The sequence below is a fragment of the Brassica rapa genome, chromosome A08, assembly GCF_000309985.2.
Source record: "Brassica rapa cultivar Chiifu-401-42 chromosome A08, CAAS_Brap_v3.01, whole genome shotgun sequence".
Classification (NCBI taxonomy): Eukaryota; Viridiplantae; Streptophyta; class Magnoliopsida; order Brassicales; family Brassicaceae; genus Brassica; species Brassica rapa.
The window spans coordinates 18,940,828-18,960,982 of NC_024802.2; the positions used below are offsets into that span (position 1 = coordinate 18,940,828).

General features: G+C 36.0%; 8 protein-coding genes across 9 annotated transcripts; all 8 read right to left on the reverse strand.

The window, feature by feature from the left end:
• Positions 1-112: 112 nt before the first annotated feature.
• Positions 113-3,807, reverse strand: LOC103835679. Of its 2 annotated transcripts, none has more exons than XM_009111866.3 (8): positions 3,446-3,807; positions 2,107-3,341; positions 1,934-2,030; positions 1,557-1,610; positions 1,446-1,486; positions 1,169-1,359; positions 819-1,093; positions 113-575 (listed from the first exon to the last, which is right to left on the reverse strand). In XM_009111866.3, the coding sequence occupies exons 1-8, from the start codon at positions 3,710-3,712 to the stop codon at positions 219-221; spliced, it is 2,517 nt and encodes an 838-aa protein (XP_009110114.1). In that variant the 5' UTR covers positions 3,713-3,807; the 3' UTR covers positions 113-218. The 2 variants fall into 2 exon arrangements, with proteins under 2 accessions (XP_009110114.1, XP_009110115.1); XM_009111867.3 differs by having other exon boundaries at positions 2,107-3,346; positions 3,446-3,686.
• Positions 3,808-5,369: 1,562 nt separating this feature from the next.
• On the reverse strand, positions 5,370-8,742 carry LOC103835680 (4-substituted benzoates-glutamate ligase GH3.12). The gene is made up of 4 exons (XM_009111868.3): positions 7,728-8,742; positions 7,440-7,541; positions 6,573-7,354; positions 5,370-6,087 (listed from the first exon to the last, which is right to left on the reverse strand). The coding sequence occupies exons 1-4, from the start codon at positions 8,018-8,020 to the stop codon at positions 5,507-5,509; spliced, it is 1,758 nt and encodes a 585-aa protein (XP_009110116.1). The 5' UTR covers positions 8,021-8,742; the 3' UTR covers positions 5,370-5,506.
• A 244-nt stretch (positions 8,743-8,986) lies between these two features.
• Positions 8,987-10,016, reverse strand: LOC103835681 (uncharacterized protein At4g22758). The gene is made up of 2 exons (XM_009111869.3): positions 9,475-10,016; positions 8,987-9,397 (listed from the first exon to the last, which is right to left on the reverse strand). Exons 1-2 carry the CDS (start codon positions 9,719-9,721, stop codon positions 9,201-9,203), a joined length of 444 nt encoding a protein of 147 aa, XP_009110117.1. The 5' UTR covers positions 9,722-10,016; the 3' UTR covers positions 8,987-9,200.
• Positions 10,017-10,292: 276 nt separating this feature from the next.
• Positions 10,293-11,880, reverse strand: LOC103835682 (protein RALF-like 3). The gene has a single exon (XM_009111870.2). It carries the CDS (start codon positions 10,783-10,785, stop codon positions 10,477-10,479), a length of 309 nt encoding a protein of 102 aa, XP_009110118.1. The 5' UTR covers positions 10,786-11,880; the 3' UTR covers positions 10,293-10,476.
• A 246-nt stretch (positions 11,881-12,126) lies between these two features.
• On the reverse strand, positions 12,127-13,624 carry LOC103835683 (MLP-like protein 34). Its single transcript, XM_009111871.2, has 2 exons — positions 13,062-13,624; positions 12,127-12,901 (listed from the first exon to the last, which is right to left on the reverse strand). Exons 1-2 carry the CDS (start codon positions 13,228-13,230, stop codon positions 12,630-12,632), a joined length of 441 nt encoding a protein of 146 aa, XP_009110119.1. The 5' UTR covers positions 13,231-13,624; the 3' UTR covers positions 12,127-12,629.
• Positions 13,625-13,873: 249 nt separating this feature from the next.
• Positions 13,874-14,683, reverse strand: LOC103835684 (MLP-like protein 31). The gene is made up of 2 exons (XM_009111872.3): positions 14,400-14,683; positions 13,874-14,318 (listed from the first exon to the last, which is right to left on the reverse strand). Exons 1-2 carry the CDS (start codon positions 14,605-14,607, stop codon positions 14,041-14,043), a joined length of 486 nt encoding a protein of 161 aa, XP_009110120.1. The 5' UTR covers positions 14,608-14,683; the 3' UTR covers positions 13,874-14,040.
• A 629-nt stretch (positions 14,684-15,312) lies between these two features.
• Positions 15,313-17,348, reverse strand: LOC103835685 (MLP-like protein 34). The gene is made up of 2 exons (XM_009111874.3): positions 15,861-17,348; positions 15,313-15,777 (listed from the first exon to the last, which is right to left on the reverse strand). Exons 1-2 carry the CDS (start codon positions 16,033-16,035, stop codon positions 15,509-15,511), a joined length of 444 nt encoding a protein of 147 aa, XP_009110122.2. The 5' UTR covers positions 16,036-17,348; the 3' UTR covers positions 15,313-15,508.
• Positions 17,349-17,622: 274 nt separating this feature from the next.
• LOC103835686 (MLP-like protein 31) lies at positions 17,623-20,072 on the reverse strand. Its single transcript, XM_009111875.3, has 2 exons — positions 18,369-20,072; positions 17,623-18,098 (listed from the first exon to the last, which is right to left on the reverse strand). The coding sequence occupies exons 1-2, from the start codon at positions 18,562-18,564 to the stop codon at positions 17,821-17,823; spliced, it is 474 nt and encodes a 157-aa protein (XP_009110123.1). The 5' UTR covers positions 18,565-20,072; the 3' UTR covers positions 17,623-17,820.
• Between the last annotated feature and the right edge of the window lie 83 nt (positions 20,073-20,155).

A 20,155-nucleotide genomic window follows, 5' to 3' on the forward strand; every position in this document is an offset into this window, starting at 1 on the left:
TTTTTTTTTCTAATCCTTTTTACTGACAGCAATAAGAAAATCTTAGCCGTTGAGTTATCGATCTACACATTACAAAGCGTTAAATGTTTTTTTTTTGTTAGTAACTTTTGACTATAGTAACATGAGAATCTGAGGAAATTATTCGCACATCTTGAAGAGACTTTTAAAGTAACAAAGAACCAGAGACGACTGTGATTCAAGTACAACACAACTTTCTCTCAAACGGGTAAATCTCTGAGTAACCTTAGAGCTTTCTCCCACTGTGGTCTTTGAGACATAACGATCCGTCTCAACACTGGCACAGCTCCTGCTCTTATAATCGCTGTGTGGTTCTCACTGTCCATGCTCAAGTTATACAACACTGACAAACTCGCCTCTACGCACCGCTCGTTCCTTTCTTCTAGAAGCTTCACCAGCGGCTCTATCCCTCCGTGCGAAGCAAGAGCTTGCGTCGACTCTGGAACTCCCTCTGAGACTATCTTGTTCAGTTCCAAAACCGCTGCTTCTTTCGCTTCTGGAGTTGAGGAGAAGCTCATCTGTTCCACCAGGCTTGGGATCGTCTTGTAGAGAGTTACCTATTTGTGATATCAAAGGAGAATTATAAATATAAATAATAATTTAAATAAAAAAATCTTTTTATAGTTTTCAAATTCCAACTTTTTATAAATTTTTTTAACTATTTTTCATTCTTTAAAAAAAAAATCGGAAATTCCTTTGAAACTATTTTTAAAAAAATATTTTAAATTTTAAATATTATTTATATATGTACTATAAAAAAAACAAGCAAACATGTCTGAACTTATATATACTAAACAAACCTCAACGTTGACTGGGTTGTTGAGGGATGGAGAGGAAGATGAGAGAGAGGTGAGTTTAACGAGACAAGAAGCGACCCAGTCTTTGTAGTGTAGAGGGAGGTTTGATCTCAGGATCTTCCTCAGCAGCTCCGTGAAGAGAGTCACATCCACAGTTTGGCGAAAAGACTCAGAGTCTAGAAGTTTTGTTAGTAGCCTCGAAGCAGCTGAGATCGTCACACCAGCTTCTTCTAGCTCAAGCAAGTGTTTTTCTAACTCCTCAGCTTCATTCTCAGGTTCTGCATTTGACCAAAAACTCTTCATATGTTGTTGTTATGCTTATGACCATTCATTAAAAAGGAAAAGTTTTGTACCGTCAAGGACTCTCTGACGGAGAGCAACATCAAGAAGAGTTGTGACATCCTCGGAGATGATCGTGTCCATGGTTGGATCAGTGACCGTACCAAACTCGATGACGGAGATTGCCTTCCTCAGCAGGTTAGGAGACGCTGTTTTCGCTATCTGAACCAGACGAGAGATAACAGAACCGTCCAGAGCTTCCTTTCTGTATATATTCCACCAGATACTGAGCATTTGTTATTTACTAAAAACAACAAAACAGAACAAACTGAAAAACTGAAGAAGACAGACCTGGTGTCTGCTTTTGATCCGTTCACCGGTCCTTCATAAAACTGCATACAGAGAAAACAGTTTAATCCAAATGAGAAATGATGAAGACATGGAGAATTATTATAAACTCACCTTGGATTCCATTTCCTTGCTAGGATCTAAAATATGAGCAAGTACATCCAGAATCTGCAACGCATTGTTCACAACAGATGATTAGATAATAGGCCTGCGGGTTCAGTTTCTTCGGTTAGTTCGGGTTGGTCAAAATCTCACCGAAGAGAACCGAAAAAGTTTGGTTCAGTTTATTAGTTTAGTTTCAAAAAATTTAACCGAAATTTTCGGTTTTGCGGTTTGGTGGTTTAAATTGAATAAAATTTTTAAAAATCAATTAATTTTGGTTATTTCGATTCAGATTTTGGTTATTTCGATTTGGATTTTGGTTAGTTCGGTTAAAAATCCCAGTCCTAAAAGATAGCAAAGAAGGATGGAGAAAGAAAACGAAGTCAGACCTGTTCAGTAATGCTTAGTGAGATCTCTGGCTGCTTCAGAAGATTAATAAAAAATGGCACAGCACCTTCAGCTTCAATCCTCTTGCAAACAGTGCGGCTGCATTAACATCAAAGTGTTAATAACTAATCACAAAACCTCTGCTTAAGTTAAAAAAAAAAAGTACACAAAGTACCTAAGAGACAAGTTTTTCAAAGCACGGATGACAGGTACTTTAACACCCTCTCCGTTGTTGTTAGCTAAAAGCTGAACAAGAGGCTTCACAGCTCCAGCTTCCATGAACGAAACCCTCATCTCCTCATTGATACACGCGTCAGCAACCGACTCCGCAGCTCTCGACACAGCCACTTCGTCAGCCAATCCAAGAATCAACACCAAACGAGCCACACCATCTACACAAGGAAGAAGAGTCAGCTGCTGCTGCTGATTCTGATTCTGATTCTGCTGTGATTCCCCTGGACGTTCGGATTTTAACTCCTTCTCAAACTCAATAGCTCCAATACGAGCAAGGAACTGCTGGTTCGTCCTCCCAACTATCGCTTTAGTTTTAGCTTCGTCTACTTCGTCAACACCCTCGTCAACGTTTAAACCAAGGAGAAGCTCGGATGCGCCGAATCTAGAAGGAGCTTTTGCTGTCTGCTCGATCTTTACCCCGTCTGGTAAGCTAGGCCATGAGTAAAGATCCGGTCTAAACGACTTGTAAGCATCTGCACCAATTATAGGAATGGGCACAACACCTTCCTCAATAACAAGAATCCTGTAGTACTCATCTTTAGCTAGCTCCAAAAGAACGTTCCTCGCTTCTTTTCTAATCACTTTAGACTCTTTGTTCTCGCCTTTCAACAGTTTTGCTAGTTTGGGTATGACTCCTACTTCCACCATAATCTTGTGGTTAGAGCTGCTAAGAGATAAATTAGCCAAAACTCCACCAGCTGCTTCCTTCACATTAACATCATCATCTTCAAGGAAAGTAAGGAGGAGCTTAAGGATGTCAAAGTCTGCAGCCTTCTCTCTAACTCCTTCGTCCACAGTTAGATTCCACAGAGCACATATGCTTTGCTCTTTCACCACTGTAGCTAACGAAGGTCTGCTTAAGAGAGCGGTTATCTCCTCCAAGGCTCCACTCTCAGCGACAAGCTCTCTGTAAAGATTCACGGAAGCTATGGAGCGTAGTAGACCAGCGGCAGCTTCGCAGGTGGAGGTGGAATCGGATTTGAGAAGAGTGATGATGAGATTCAGACAGCCGTGGAACTGCATTATCGCGTCGATGCACTTCTTCCCGCCTAGAGAGTACTTCCATAGGGCTTCCACGGCTTGTTCTCTGTCGAGAGGGTCGTTGTCTAAACCGAGCATCCGCACGAACAAGGCCACGTGGCTTTCGCTTCTTCTCGCTTCTTCGTTATCATCAACCTAAGCTTGTAGGGACAATGAAAAGTATCAACCTTTAAGCTTATAGGGACGAAAAGCATCAACCTTTATGTTCCGATTAGTACACAAACAGAGGAGGGACTTACAGAAGTTGCAGAGGTTTGTTCTGTGGTGTCGGAGTGTCCGGCTTCTTCAATACAGTGGGGACGGTGGAAACTCGATTTGGGATTGGAGAAAGCGTGACGGAGAGGGTGATTCGAGTGGGTAAGTGTAGGGAAGGGGGTGAAGGAGAGGTCGTGTCTTCTTCTTATAGGTTGTGTTTTGGCTGAGAGAGTGAGGAACTTGGTTTGTGTGGTTGAGATTGGGGATAGACGGGAACAAGGAACGGTGGAAGATACTGTGGAGAGTGACATCAGAGACTCGAAGAGTCTTCTGTTCTGTCTGAAGTTCGTTCGATGGGTGAGAGATGATAAACCTGGAGATGAATCTAGTCGATGTTTTTCTTTCGGCGAACTCCTTTTGTTTGGGTTTTCTAGTTCTGTACCGGTTTGGTTAAGAGGGCTGATAAACCGGATAAAATATAACGGTTCTATAATTGAATGTTATGTTACAATTTTTGTTTGAGAGAGTGATATTGGCTTATTTTTTGGACATATCTATAAATCAGGTCTGAACGAAATAATATTTTTAAAAATCGGTCAAAACGTCTGTATAATAATAACCACCGTCTAGCAATTTTTATGAACATTATTTCTGAATAAACCTAAATTACTGTACAGTCCTCTGATAGCTGCAGGCAGACCGTGACGTGATCCAGATTGGTATCCAGTGCTGTGTTCACGGAGACGTTGTATAGTGTGATGTTCAATAGTGAATGACGATGAGACAATTGGCTAACTATCCATTGAAGTCTTTTCTAGAGCTTAAGATTCAATGGATAGTAAGCCAATAGTCCATTCCTAATTCGCAATTCAAACGTATAGAAAATAGAGATATGTCACTACAGGTTTCAGGATGTTATGGCTAACAAAATGATTATAGGACTTTGGAGAAGTGATCTAGAAGTTCAGAGAGGTCAAGGCTGATCGGTCATCCATTGGATCAGTCAATCTGTGCAAAATAAGCAAGATAAACTTTATATGATGATGTAAAAAGGTGAAATTTAACTTTATTGTTCCCAGAAAGGTAAAGAAAACAAAGAACACCATTTATCTCTCAAATTAGAAACAACATTCTCAGCACCTTACTACAACTTGTGAGTTTTGTCTGAACAAAACTCCCAAGCGTGACTATAAAGACAGACTCATCAGCCTAACCTCTCCTAATTCTTCTGGCCAGGTTTCAAAAACTTTGTCATACAAAAGGCAGCTTTTTCAAACACTTCTCTAAACCAATACGATAAGAAAACTTTACTTTCTCTTCGATTATCGTCACCATCCAACTGTTTTCGCTTGAGTTTTTTTGGTTAAAAAAAAAAAACTCAAGCGAAAACAGTTGGATGGTGACGATAATCTGTCATTACTGACTCAGTGAATTTGTTGAGGTCCCAGGATTCCACTTGGTTTTTCAGCTCGGCTATAGCCTCAAAGTTTTGCCAAGTCTTATGAGTTCATCATTTTGCCTTTACGAAACAAATTGTTAAACTTTAGGCACATTATTAAATGTGTGAATAAAGTGATGGTAGCACAGTGGTAATTTCTTGGAGTTTGGTGTGTACTCACATCAATCTTAAATTTGATTCTTTTTTGGGAACTAAATTATCATTATTTGATCAGTTTGGATTTAGACTTCGGTCCAAATGGTTTACATGGTGGATCGTAACTAATGATCGGTTCACCTGATATTAGTCGAAAAGTATTCCAAATTCGATAGTGTAGTAGCCAACCCATTCTATAGCACTAAGTGCATTTTAGCCGATAGGATTTATCAAAAAAAAAAATTAATGTGTGCCCCATTATCGAGGCTTTAAACCCAAACAAGATTTGACTCCAGCTCTAAATCAAGAATTGGCCATATGTATCTGTCTTCCTCCTATATAGCCCATGGCTAGGCATAGCCCGACACGAGATCTTCGTAAACCAATCATTTAACGTATTAAGAAATCGATCTAATACGCAGCTAGCATACGCACATGCAAATTTATTCTACTAATGCCCATCAAACGTATAGGAAACATTATCTAGTTTTTTGGGCATAAGAAACGTTATCTAGTTCTTGAAAGAACAATCTCCTGTACTAAAGAATGTGGCTACCACATTTTTTTCTAATAACTCTAAAGGTTTTCCAGATCCAATGCACCTCGGAGTCTTGTATTGACCAATGGAAGCACCTTGCGAGATGAAGAAATCCATGAGAGAATCAAATGTCCCATGAAGAACCACCTTTATCTCCAATGGTCCTACAGTTTTTTCCCTAAACCGGCATCTCTTGTAAACATTGTCAAATGAATCTTCCATTACTAAACAACATTCCGAGAATGCATCTCCCTTGAGTTCCATGCATATGTGCTTTGTCTTGTCTTCTCTTTTATCTTCTACTTCCCAGTAAATCACGTAGTGACCTGGAATGGTGGAGATATCTCCATGGCTGGTAAAGTCTGTGAGCATGAGACCTGATGAGTTAATAATGAGTTTTGCTCGATTCACCGCGTTAAACAAATCTTCTTCGTTAGTCTTGTCCATATCAATGCTTAAAACCACGTTGTCTCTTCTTATAAACCTAAGCTGAGGTGCTTTGTTGTAGAAACCAGTCACCAGTAGAATATCTCCAACTCTTATTCTATACAAACCTGAAAGAGGGAAATATTCATATTAGCATCGTAAAAAAAAAGGGATCACGTTGCTTTTCTTTTTATTATCTAGATAGATATTGGGTGAAATGCGTAGTAGTTCTAAACGCATTTTCATGATATCATTAAAAATATTAAAATATAGTTTTTAAAAAGTGGGATAAAAGAGAAAATGAGAGAAATTTCTCTTGTGCAAGAAATTTTAAGAATTTTTTTGAAAGATTCTTCACTTGTCATGTTTCTAGTAGTATATTTTAAAGAAAATAAATTTTCGTTAATTTTCTTTCAATATTAATATAATAAAGTGAGACACTGTGTTTGAAAAACCCAACCGATAATGATGCTCCATACATGCATGTCCTTAGACTACAAAGAGAGTTAGCTACCCACTCTAACAAACCAGTAACCCACACACTAGTCTTACTAAAAGGATGCATTTTGTTTATAATCATCATGCAGTATGAAACATTTATTACTTAGTTCACCTGAAAAATTTGTGACCACAAGTTCATAAGAGCATCCAAGTTTCAAATCTGCAAGGTCAACAACATCGTTCTCGTCTCCATCCAGTGGTATAAACTCGAAGTAGGAGACATTGGGCATGATCGTGTAAGAAACATCCTCAGGCTTGCACAATGGGTTGAGATTTAACCCAAACGTTGTCTCCGAAGAAGCATAGATTGTTGAAACGAGAGGCAACATATCATTACAGTAATAGTTCAATGTGGGAACATACTGCGCCATTGAACCTGTAACAATAGTTTCAATATATTTTGTTCTTGGCCAGAGTCTTTTGAGTATACCTTTCCAACACTTCTCGTTGCATATTTTTTCAACCGTGTTGGCCACTTCAGGGTGAGGCCCACCAAGAACCATAGACACGGAGTCACGACAACCGGGATCTGTGATCCACTCGCTGAGCTGACCTGATCGGATGTTTGAACACAACTCCTCCCATGAATCTTCAAGAAACTTGATTGCTCGGACCATGACTGAAGCAAAGATAGAACCCATTCTCGTAACCTCATTTCTTTGAACCAGGCCACAAAGTAAATGGCAGTAGAGACTCTGTTTGTTGTCTGGACATAGTATGACTTCATCGGGGCTAGTGTAAGTGTAATACCAGTTACATGGACGGTTCTTGAAGTAGCTGCTTTTTAAATAGCTACTGCTTGCGGTTCGAGCAGGCAAGCCCGAGGCGGTGGTAGATTCGAGTTTGGTGAAGTAAAACATCATCGCCTTTCCCTTCTCTAGGCCTTTCACATAACTAGCCAGTGCAAGAATACATTATATTTCTTTTCTCTTATAAGTTATTTACATCATAACGAGTTTGGTTTAAAGTATGGACTTACTTGGTTATAACGTGCATCCGAAGATCATACATGAACGTCAAGTAGTCCAAGAACTTTTCGTTCCATGGCATAATCTTTTGAGCTCCTCCTGACGTTCCCGAACTACATTATAAACACTTTAAGAATTAGGCATTTATTGAAATTTACGAAAATGGTAAGATCATATTGAATCTTCTTGATTTGTCATTTTTTATTTATAAATAAAACATAAGCAAAATTTTCATAAGCATGCAAACGCAAAGCAATCATGATCTTAGTTTCATATACAATGCATCCTTTTATTTTTACCTTAGTAAGAAACCGGTAATAGGCCGGGTTGATATGACATTGGAAGGCTCTCCATTCGCTACACGTTGGATATATGGCTTAACATCTTCATAAGTCCCCACAGGTACATTCTTCTTGAAAATCTCTTTATCAAATTTCCCATGGAAGAAGCGTTGGAGATACTCTGTGTTTGTGTTGAGTGTGAGTATCTCCTCCAATACATTGTCTTGAATCTGCTTTACATTTGATGTCAAATCCTCTAGAATTTTCAGTTTATCATTTGCTTTCTCGGTGAGAACAGAGATTACACTCATAGCTGGTTATATCTATGACTTTGAATTACACTCATCCTTCTATAAGTAGAGAAAAAATATGATTTAATAACACTTAGTAGTTCGTGAAGCACAATGAATAGATTAAAAATGGTCACAACTATTTGGGGAACGTGTGAAATGATTTTTGGAAAGATTTTAAGCTACCAAAAAATGATTCATGTACGTTGTACCTTTGAAGAACCTGCTTTGGGATAGGTTACTTAACAGCTTAAAGATAACTTAATGTACTGTTGTAACTTGTAACTAAAGGTATCCATATCTCCTCGCTGCCGCCAGCTCACATACAATATCAGTTAGCTGAATGGAAATTTAAACTTCACTTCAACTTACTAAATTTTATCTTTTTGTTCTAAATATGTCGGTCCTTTTCGGGTGTGACTTCTCGTCGACCCCACGTGACATAAATCAATTTAAGAACTCTAATAAAACCAAAGAAACCGTTCAAGATATATGGCCCCAAGGGGTTTGCAAGAGTCAAGAAGGATGGACTCCAAACGCCATCGAGTCATCGACCGTCCAAACCTACTGGATAATGTATTCACATGTAAAGGTCACATCGACTTCAATATCTTTTGCCAACGCCCAACGGTTTCACATTTTTTATACAACTGTAAACATGAGACCGAGACTTAAAATCCCATAAAAATATCACCACTAGATGTTTGTATTAGAAGAAGCCAACCAGATACTTTCAAACTAGGAGACATCATGTTTATGTAGTAGTAAGACTAGATTAACAATGTCTTTATCAAATATTAAAAAAAAAAAAAAGTACATAGTGGATTGACTACTCCATCAAAACATTAACTTTCTTGATTGATAAAAGCAGTCAACGTCTTCTTACGCTGCTACTCCATATCGCAATCTCAGGAACCAAAAGAAAGTTACTCCAGGAGAAGAAAAATAATAAAGACATTGAACATGTAACCCCGACACGTCGGTAACTTGCGCGTAAAGCAAACTTACTGGTAACCTAAACTGATTTTGCAGACAAAGCCCAAACGAGAACTTGTAAATTTATTACAAAGACGCATGTTTCAGTTTGAACATAAGAAACAAATCATTATTTCAGTTTCAAAAACAAGAAAAAAAAAAAGAACAAAAAGACACAAACCCAATAATCTCGAACATTCAAGGTTACATTAAGACAACAAGTAGTCTAATGAGTAGTGACTTTAAGACTGAAAGATTTGTTAATCCAAGCCCTAAAGCTTCTTTTCCTAGCTCCATTAATGGGGAAACTCGATCTTCTTCCATTGTCTTGTTCCTCAATCTTCTTCTTCTCCTCCTCTGGCTTCTCACACAGCATAAAGTTCCTCGCTCCCAACGACCCAATCGCTTCCCATGGACTCAGAGCTGCACAAACAAACAAAAAAACTCAGAAATAAATAAACTAAACTTTTATCAAACAAAAGCATTGATTGATCTCATACCTTCAGGTCCAACCATGGGGCAATAGAAAAGAAAATCGTTAAAGTCGGATCCGAGAATCGGAAGCCGACCTTCACGAGCGTAACATTTAAGAGCAGTGTCGATCACATTAGCGACGAGGTCTCCTTCGTAAGCCACGAACCGGATCGGACCGGCGCTACCGAGAAACGCGACGCTGATCAAGATCCGGTTCCCCTTAATATTAACCGTCTCTCTCTTCTTCTTCTTGTGCTTGTTGTACATCAACATCTTCTTTCACGGGGGTCGAGGCCGAGGCAACGGTAGTACCAGCCTTCCTTGCAAGATCCGAAAGCGAAAACAGTGTCTAAAGATGAAGGGATGTGCATAAGATTGTTATCACCGATCGGAGTAGGTTCCACCATTCACGAACGTCGTCACCGGAGAAGAAGCGAGAGAGATTTGGGTGTTCGTGAGAACCGAGAGGAGGAAGAGGAAGAAGAGAGATGACAAAAACGAATTTGTGATTTGCGAGATGAGAGGGGTGTAGGTTTTGTATATAAATCAAAGAACATACGTTTTTGTCGGGTTGGGTTTTTCTGTTTCGTATAAATAACCGAACTAAACCGAGCTATATTTTGGTTACAACTCAGGTTATACGGTTCGGTTTTGGTATTATTATGTGTTCAACCGAGCTATATTTTGGTTGAAACTTGAAACTCAGGTTATGCGGTTTGGTTTCGGTATTATTATGAGTTCCAAATTAAACTGAAATCGTTTCTTATATTTCGTTTTTTCTTTTAATTTGGTAAATAACATAACTAATTGGATAAAATTTGGTGTAGTTCAGTTTATTGTTAGAGAATTAGGTTTATTCGGTTTCTTTAATTGCTATTTTTTAAACCGATGGTTCTGTTTGCCAAATCGAATCAAAACCGATTGAATTTTAAGATTTGCCGATTATGTCTTAGCTATAACCGAATGTTAAGCCAAAGTGATAGGCTGATATGAATATATAAACTAGGTCTGTTGCTTTCTCGGTTTTTTTAACCGATGGTTTTTTTTTTTGCTAAAAGCCCTACATGGTCTGTTGTATATTTGTTGGAAAGAGCTGGTGGATGAGAATCACGCTGACATCTTTCAAATTTTTCGCATCCTGGTGTGTACGGATTTTCAGGTTCTGGTGGGTGGCACGTTGCAGGATATTTAGGATTACAACGAGCTGGAGAATCGCCAGACCCTATTGCTGGATATCCAATATAGTTTCCAGCTCCCATTTTCACCGTGCTCATAAACACACATGATACGAGCAGTACCACGAGAATAGACCTATTTGTTTCTTTCATATTGCTCATGATTTTATGTTTTTGTTTTTGTAAGAAAGAAAAGAAATCAATGTGTGATATTTATAGTGAAATCTTTATGCCATCCATGCATGCAGTTGTATGATTTTTACTGAACAATAGGATACTCCCCCACTTTTATTTTGTTTTACAATACTTGTCGTTTACAAACTTCAAGACAAAATATAGCAAAAGTGGACTTCTTTTGCCCTTTGTTTTATCTCTGTCGTAATTATAGTCTAAATTGTGGAAGCACCGTAGCCTATTGGTTAAGATTTAAAGGCTTCTACACCCAGATCTGGGGTTCAAATCCCAGACTATGCAAATTTATTGCAGATTACAGAAAATCCAGGTTTCAAGTCCCGGAGAGAGCGGTTTATTAAACAATTATGCAGACTACAGAGGAAAAAGCTTGCAAGGAATCTTCAACATGGTGCAAGTACATCTGGTCAGGCGTGGATTTTCATAGGACGGCTCAGGTGATACAGTTAGGCGTAGGTCTTCATAAGACAGGTAGTATTGTCGGTTGTCGAATCGTCTATGTAATATTTCCTATATCATAATTGTAAGATCATAATAAATCAGCGTTAAAAAAAAAAATTATTGTCTAAACTAAATTAATTAACTATAGAAGGTTAGAGTAGATATTGTACTAGTTACCTAAATTTGTGTGAAAAAATACAAAACATCATTTATAAAAGAACGGATGGAGTATGAATTAGTTTTGAAAAAGAATAAAGAAATGAATTTGCTATTAATTTATCTGAATTATCTCAGATATATTTTTTGTCATAAAATTGGAGGTTGATTTACTCTAAACTAAGATGTATTTTTTCCTTTCTATTCTTTTCTAAAAAGACAAAAATCTTAAACCACTTATTTATGGTGAATACATTTTGTGAAATCTCTACGCACAGTAGAAATGTGACATTTGTTAACAAAAAAACTTTGAGATTAATTTAATTTATTTCAATATTTAATCACATTTATTTTTGCAATTTAATTTTGGCTGATACTTTCAAAATGTAATGTATCTTTACTTATATCTCTATTTTTGAAACATATGAAATTTAATAATGAAGTATTTCCCTTCGTCCATTTACATAGGGGGCGGGGTAGTCAGCCACAAATTTAGAATAATTAAAATTTTACTTAATATCATTTATAATTAAATAAGATTTATATTTTTCAACCAAAAAATATTCTATTATACATGGAAGTCACTAAAATTCTAATGCTCAAAATATTTCCAATAATAATGAATAGAAATTACTTTTCCAAATTACTATATAGTTCACAAATATTGAATTTTAGAAACTTGAAAAATCTTTTAATCAATATTACTGTATTTATTAGAATTTGTAAATTAAATTCATATTTGAGTAACAAAATATTTCCAATATGCACTCTCATCGGGCTGGGCTGCGTTAGTAACTGAGAAATTGAATCCACAAGAACCAACGTGTCACACGTTAGGTTTTCGAAAATAAAATCTAGCTAAGACAGAACTATATAAGTTGGGTACTTCGGTTTTGTTTTCTCAGATCTCTAAAAGAATACTTATCAAGAGGTACTTAAAGACGTATCAAGCAAGCAATATAAGAGGCACTTATTAACAACGGTAAACGAATCCGAAGAGCATTAAACATGATCACGGTAAACTCAATGATTATAAAAAATGTTGTCTGAATTAGTGACAAAAAAAAAGTTGTCTGAAAACAAGAAATTAATTTTATGATAAGGTGCCTACATTATTAACAACGGTAAACGAATCCGAAGAGGAACCAAAACAAAGATTCTTGCATAACAAGACTTGATTATTTTAACAAGGAAACTCGAAGACGCTGGTGAGATGTTTATGATTCAGACAACAACCTAGCCTCGAGCTCACGCGTGTAATCGGCAACGAATGCAATGTATTTAGTAGGGGGAGGAACGTCGTCGTTTAGCTTCTCGTATTCCCATTTCCACTTGGCAATACATACTCTATCATCTTTTGGAACAACGTCAAGTGTTATCTTGTAGCTCTTGTACTGCTCCAACACATCTCCTTCCATAGCTAAGAAAGAAACCGACATGTTCTCTTCATCAACCTCTGTCTTCGCCTTAATCTGCTCCATCTTTCCATCTATAATAAATCCAAGATTCCAAAGTAATCAATGAAAATACAAGAACTTAATAAAGAAGAGGAGCCCCTTTTTCAAGAATCTGAAAAGGTTTTATAATTTAGCAAAAAAAAAAAAGAAGAATCTGAAAAGGTACAACTAATTAGTTATGTAATTACATACCAACAATGAGATTCCAAATCTGAATCGAGGAGTTGGTATCGTCATGATGAATATAAACTGCTTCTGTCTTGTCTGTGAAACTTCCTTCCTTATTCTTGAAACTGTTGAAAAATCTATCCGCCGGCATGTTCACTTGGATCTCTAGGTCGAGAGTCTGAACGCCCGCCATGGCTCCACAATATTTTCTGGTTTATCACAATGACTCTTGTGTTGTCTTATATATTCTTAATACTTCGAGAAAGGGACATACATCAGCCGGCGGATGAGAATGTAGCTTGCTATGTCTTTAGTGCATAAACTTGATAACCATTAAGTGTATGCATCAAGACTGATTCTTAGTAGACAACTTCAGCTATGTTGAGAAAAAACACATAAATTTTTAAAATGGTAACAACCATATGTTATTAATTTATTATAAACTAAATGTTATATTGTTATGTATGGATGAAGAGTCTACTCGCTGACATTGCTTGGTATATTTTATTAGAGATTTGCTGGATTTGAACGGTTAGTCCAATCATAATACCTGTATCATAATAATATAAACCCATCATCAACTTCGTCTAGTTATTTATATGATTTCTTTTTCTTTTTCAAAAAGTCAAAACTGAAACTTATCCAAGGCATGTTACCACTCCAATTCACTGCTTCAGAGGGTATAGCGTAAGAGTACTAATCAAAATAATATTTCATCCATTAATTGTATAGGTATTTTTGATTTAATATTTCAAACCTTTCTCGTAAAGTATAAATATTGCTAGATTTCCAGATATTTAACACACTTCATATTTGAAATCTAGAGATATAGCAGATTAGTATCAAGACATGTTTGATGTATACAAACACCCAAAGTCATAAAGATATATCTCGTAACACTTTCATATCACATCCCTTTAGATCTAGAGAGAGTACATTTTTGATATAAAACACCCAAATACATAAAGATAGATACAAATATAGATAGATATTCAACGAGTATCTATGCCTTAGACATAAGCATTTCGTCGATTTCTTTGGACGTTTTGATACACACTTGGAGCAGAGTCTCCGGGGGAGCCACGTTTTCATCAATCCTCTCGTATTCCATGCGCCAGTTCACCACACCTCCAGGTCCTCCTTGCTTCGGAGTCACCTGGATCGTGCATAGGAAGCTCTTGAACTCTTTCATCAGATCTCCCTCTAGAACTCTGAACTTTATCATGTTTTTCTTCGGTTCCACTGCCTCGATCCTCTCATTAGCCACCATTGGCTTGCCATCTGCACCCAAACACACAGTTTTTCTCAATCAAAAATCTTCTACCGTAAAGCAAATGATAGATATATAAAAGTTTTGCTTACCCTGGACATAGTTCCAGGTGACGAGAGTGCCAACTTTTCCCATCTCTCCCTCTAGCACACGACATCCCTGGAGGTTTTCAAGGCTGGCTTTAGACAAGTCTTGTGGTCTCGCTGCGAACATGTGATAGAACTTCGTGGCCGGAGCTTTGATCTCAACGTCTGCCTCAATCTCTCCTTGTAGAGAAGGCTTCAACATGGCCTGTGCCATTTTTTACAGATGATTAAATACTTCCCTAGTTTACTTATAGAATGCGAATGAGTTACTGATGAGTACCTTCAGAGCTCACAGCCCCTTATATAGAGAAAGGAGTGAGCAACTATCAGTAAGGTGGTAGATTGAGTGACTTAATTAAGTTTATTTTTTGGTGACATTTTCCCCCCTTAAGTTTTAATAAATGCACATACTCATATACCACTTATTTGAAGTATTGTCGAATTATTTATCATCTAGGACTTTAACTACTTTGAGATTAGCATTTGGTATCGTATGCTTCCATTTTAAACTTCCCATAGTTTTTTGGTATATTTATATGTTTGATGATCTTATATAAGTAGGACATTGTTCTTCTAATAAGCTATTAAACTTTCAACACCTTTAAACATATATGGAAATGAAATCTACCACAAAATAATTGTTGAAGATGTATTAAAACTTCAAGTTGGAAGAAGCATTTCACAACAAAAGAGTTGTGGAATGTTGGAATATATATAATAATTGTTGAAGATCGATGTATTAAAACTTCAAGTTGGAAGAATCATTTCATAACAAAAGAGTTTTGGAATGTTGGAATATATATGGTCCCTTAGACAAGTAAAGGAATCATATCAACTAAACAATTCTTGTACTTTATAAATTGTGGGTATTGATTCACTGATGTGTCCTCGCACTAAAGGTATCCAACAAAGATAAAAGTAAAGCGATCTACAAAAACTTATCGATAATAAATAGAAACTGATGTCTTGATTTGAGTTCGCGCATGTATAGAGACTGCAACAACAACACATTTTATCTACAAATAGGCTGAACACAAGTCCAAAGAGGAACCAAAACAGGGACTATAAGATTTGATTTATTTTAATAAGGAAACTCGAAAACGTTGATGAGATGTTTATGATTCGGACAATAACCTAGTCTCGAGGTCACGCGTGTAATCTGCAACGAAGGCAATGTATTTAGTAGGGATTGGAACGTCGTCGTGTATCTTCTCGTATTCCCATGTCCACTTGGCAACACAAACTCCATCTCTAGGAACAACGTCAAGTGTTATCTTGTAGCTCTTGTATTGCTCCAACACATCTCCTTCAATAGCTAAGAAAGAAACCGACTTGTTCTCTTCATCAACCTCTATCTTCTCCTTAACCTGCTCCATCTTTCCATCTATATCGATAGAATACAAGAACTTGATAAAGAAGAGTAACCTTTTTTCAAGAATCCAAAAAAAAAGTTATGTAATTACATACCTACGATGAAGTTCCAGATCTGAATCGAGGAGTTGGATTTGGGATCGTCACGATGAACAGAAACTGCTTCTGTCTTGTCTGTGAAATTTCCTTCTTTCTTCTTGAAACTGTTGAAAAATCTATCGGCCGTCATGTTCACTTGGATCTCTAGGTCGAGAGTCTGAATGCTAGTCATGGCTCCACAATTTTCTTGTTTCTTACTATGACTTGTGTTGTCTTGTCTTAATATTTTACCATTTGGAGAAAAGAGAGGTAGGTGGCTTCTTACGTATGTTTCTTGGTAAGTACTACTCGTGGCACTGACAAAAAATAAAGTAATCTATACTACTAAAAGAATCTTTAAAAATCTACTTATAAAAAGTTGTTAGACCATTTCATTAAAATGTTATATTTTATATCACCTTAATTAATCAACTCCACATAATATGTTTAATATTTGTGCCAAACTAAAAGATTCTGCCACCAGATTTTATGCTTATTAACAAAAAATAATATTAACATTTATTTTCAAATACCAGAAAGATAATGTTTAGATATAGTTTATATTGTCAGCTATGATGATAATTTATCCGCTCCACATAAATGCTGATTTACAACATTTATTAACATATTATATGAACCAAATTTTTTTATATACAGAATGTAAAACTTTTATGTAAAACATAATGTATAGAAACATGACAATACTTTAAAGTTTTTTAATTATATTCAAAATTTTATACACGAAATATGTTTCTAAAAATCTATCATTTTATTTGAAATCTGAAACATTAACCGAAAACCTAATCTGAAACACAAAAGAATAATCGTGATACCGAACACATATTTGAAACAGAAAATATATTTAATATACACAATACATTTTAGATACTCAGGGTACCGGTTCAGATCTCTATAGAATCCAAACCTAAACCGACACTGCGGGTCTGAAATATACCCAATAGGTACTTTGCCGTAGACTTGGATCTGAACCGATTCGGATCGGTTTTTATTCGAACCAAACAAAATGTTTGGACCTAAGAAAGAGTTACATAATAATATACATACAAAATTTTAAATAAATTAATTCATAAATCATATAATTTTATAAAATTCTATGTTTTGATATAATTCAATATTGTAACATAATAACATACAAAAATCATTAACATTATTAAACTTTTTATTGTAAGAAAACCCGCGCTTTTGAAGCGCGGATCAAAATCTAGTATTTCTATTAAATAGCTACTTTATACTTTGAACTAAACTTAAACCTATTTCACATAGGTTTATAAACTTAATATAACATGCGTTGGATAAGTTTCCGTTTTGACGTTTGGAAAACAAACAGAGAGAAGATATACAGATATAAATAATTGGACAAAATTGATGATGGGTTTATATTATTATGATCCGGCTATTATGATTGGATTAAGCAAATCTCTAGAAAAAATATATCAAGCAAATATCAGTAAGCAGACTGTCCATCCATACGTCACATTTATTTTTATAATAATCAAGGGTTTGTTTCCATTTTAATATTTTATGTTTTTCTCAAAATAGCTGAAGTTGTCGACCAAGAATCAGTCTTCCGTCTTCGATGCATACATACATACACTCCACTTGAGTGTATAGAAAACATCAAGCTAAATTCTAATCTTTGTGTATTTGATCTCCTACATGATTCTCATCCTTGCGTGTTTTGATTTCAAAGCAAAAACAGAGACGAGCAAGTATGATATACGAACTCTTATTATCAAATTAATAATCACTTTTTATCAAAAAAAAAAAAAAATTAATAATCACAGCTGCACACTTAAAAGTTACATATTTGCAACTTACAACATAAAACATAACATCGACTCATTATCATTTATATAACTTGCAGACATTTTATCTTAATCTTGAGAGAGAACACAGTTATTGACACAAACAGGAAAATTATATAAAACGTACGGAGGAAAAAACAATAATTTCTCCTCTATTCCTCGGACAAGAGGTGTTCGTCGATCTCTTTGATCATATCAGCAAAGAAAGGGAGCAAAGTCTCAGGGTGAGAAATGTTCTCATCAATCTTCTCATACTCGAAGTGCCACTTCACAATACTTCCACTTCCTCCTTGCTTAGGGGTTACCTTGATCGTAATCAAAAAGCTCTTGAACTCTTCCATCAGATCTCCCTCTAAAACCCTAAACTTCACCAGTTTCTTCTCAGGTTTCACCACTTCGATCCTTTCCTTTGCCACCTTGGCTTGTCCATCTACACCCAAAACGTTTACCCATGAAAATATTAGATCTTTTTGCACAAATTCATAATCGGTCTTGGACACAGCGAAATGAAACGTTCACATATAGTCGCCAAAATATTAGTGATTAATATACTTATATCATTCGGCCTCCAAATGATTAATGAAACTATATGTTTAGTAATTGCTTCAAGTCCGATGAATCTTAGGACCGGTTCTATGTCCAATTATGCATGTATTCACAAATATCTACTATATATTATAGATTATTGTAGCATAAATACCATGAACGTAGTTCCAAAAGATAATACTGCCAACTTCGCCCCATTCTCCGTCGTGCAGATCACATGCCTGCACATTGCGTGGAGTGGCGTTGGCCACATGATGCGGCGTTCCGGCGTACATGTGGTAGAACTTGGCCGCCGAAGATTTGATCTCGACTTCAACCTCAAGTTCTCCAAATAGAGAAGATTGTGCCATGTTTATTTGCCAACGAAAGTGATTTGATAGACTTTGAGATGCTTAAGGTTCGTATCCCGTTTCTAATTTATAGACGGAGAGTGACAACCTCTTCGACTGATCAGATAAATTAAAAGATATGGGAAGGGTTCATTTTTTTTTATTTTGTGATGTCTTTATCTATGAGTTGGAGTGGTTTCGTATATCTTTGATAAATTTGGGTTTTGAATTTTGAAATATTTTAATAATAATAGATTATTTGGTTTATAATTGTGATCCGTATCTTATTGATTGATAAGTTCGTATATAAAGCCAGAGCATGTGTCACCAAGCACTAATCAAGGTTTGTTGCTATTTTATATAAAAACTTATGATAAGTTTTAAGGATAGTTGATATTTTTTCTATTTCAGCAAACATTCAGTCTTTGCTAGTTGCTACGTAACGTGGATCCCGTGTGAGATTTTATCAGATATGCAAGTATTTAGTTTCTTGATTTTTCTTGGTATAATACTACATGTTCTTGTAGACTATTAGTTAAAAACGGCTTGTAGACTTTTCTTCGTCGTACATTATAGAAATGGTTATACGAATTGAATTAAAGGTTTTAACATGTAATGAACTGTACACAGCGCACAGCTCTTAATATTTTTAAGTAATCCATTATTTGGTGTAAGGTTATCTAAAAGGCTAAAATAAAGGAAGACATCATGACATTATAAAATTATACAAAATTAGATATTTTAACTGCTATGATCCTGATCATTCTCTTCCGCCAGTTTCAAAAAAAACATTGGAAACTTATGTTACTTTTCGTAAGGACCTTTTCTTTTTTCCTTTTTGTGGCTTCAAGAATTACTCTAGTATTTTGAAGCCAACAAAAACAAAATTTCTTTTGATGTTAATATTTGAAATCCATAGAATGTTTTTTTATAGCATACTTGGAATATATATAATATAAATGCAAATAACAATTGACAGTTAAATAATTGAGGCTCTGTGTGAAACTGCAAGAATCAAGGCCTTATGCATGTTGGAATGATGATGAGTTGGAATTCTGGAATAAGATCCCTTGGATCAACAACTTTTAATATTCGATCTTAAGTTGAGAGAATCCGTTCCAGTATTGACCACCTCTTTTGTAACAAAGATAAGAGTAGAATAAATAAAGAATCTTTGATACGCTCAAAAAGGTCAGAGAAACTGATCATTGCAAAGAAAAGAAAAAAGAAAGAAGCAATTGTAGTTTAGTCTCGAGCTCTTCTATAACGTATCCATCGTCATGGAAATGCTAGAAAGTTCACATCAAAGGAGTTAAATATACTGAAATTCGTATAGAAGAGACATATATAATTATATATATAAACGATTTATTTATCGTCAATTTATAGGTTTTAGTTGAAAATTCGTAATTACTCACATGTATTAGAAACCAATAAACTCAAACATACATACATGATTCTAAATATATAAATGAGTATTTTGGGTTAAGCGGAAGATCAAGTTGGGGTTCTACCGTAGCCCTAGGACGGTAGGGTTTAAGCGGAAAATTGTGTTGAGGTTCTACTGTTACTTGGACTAACCGTAGCCGTAATACACAGCCCAGACCCAGAG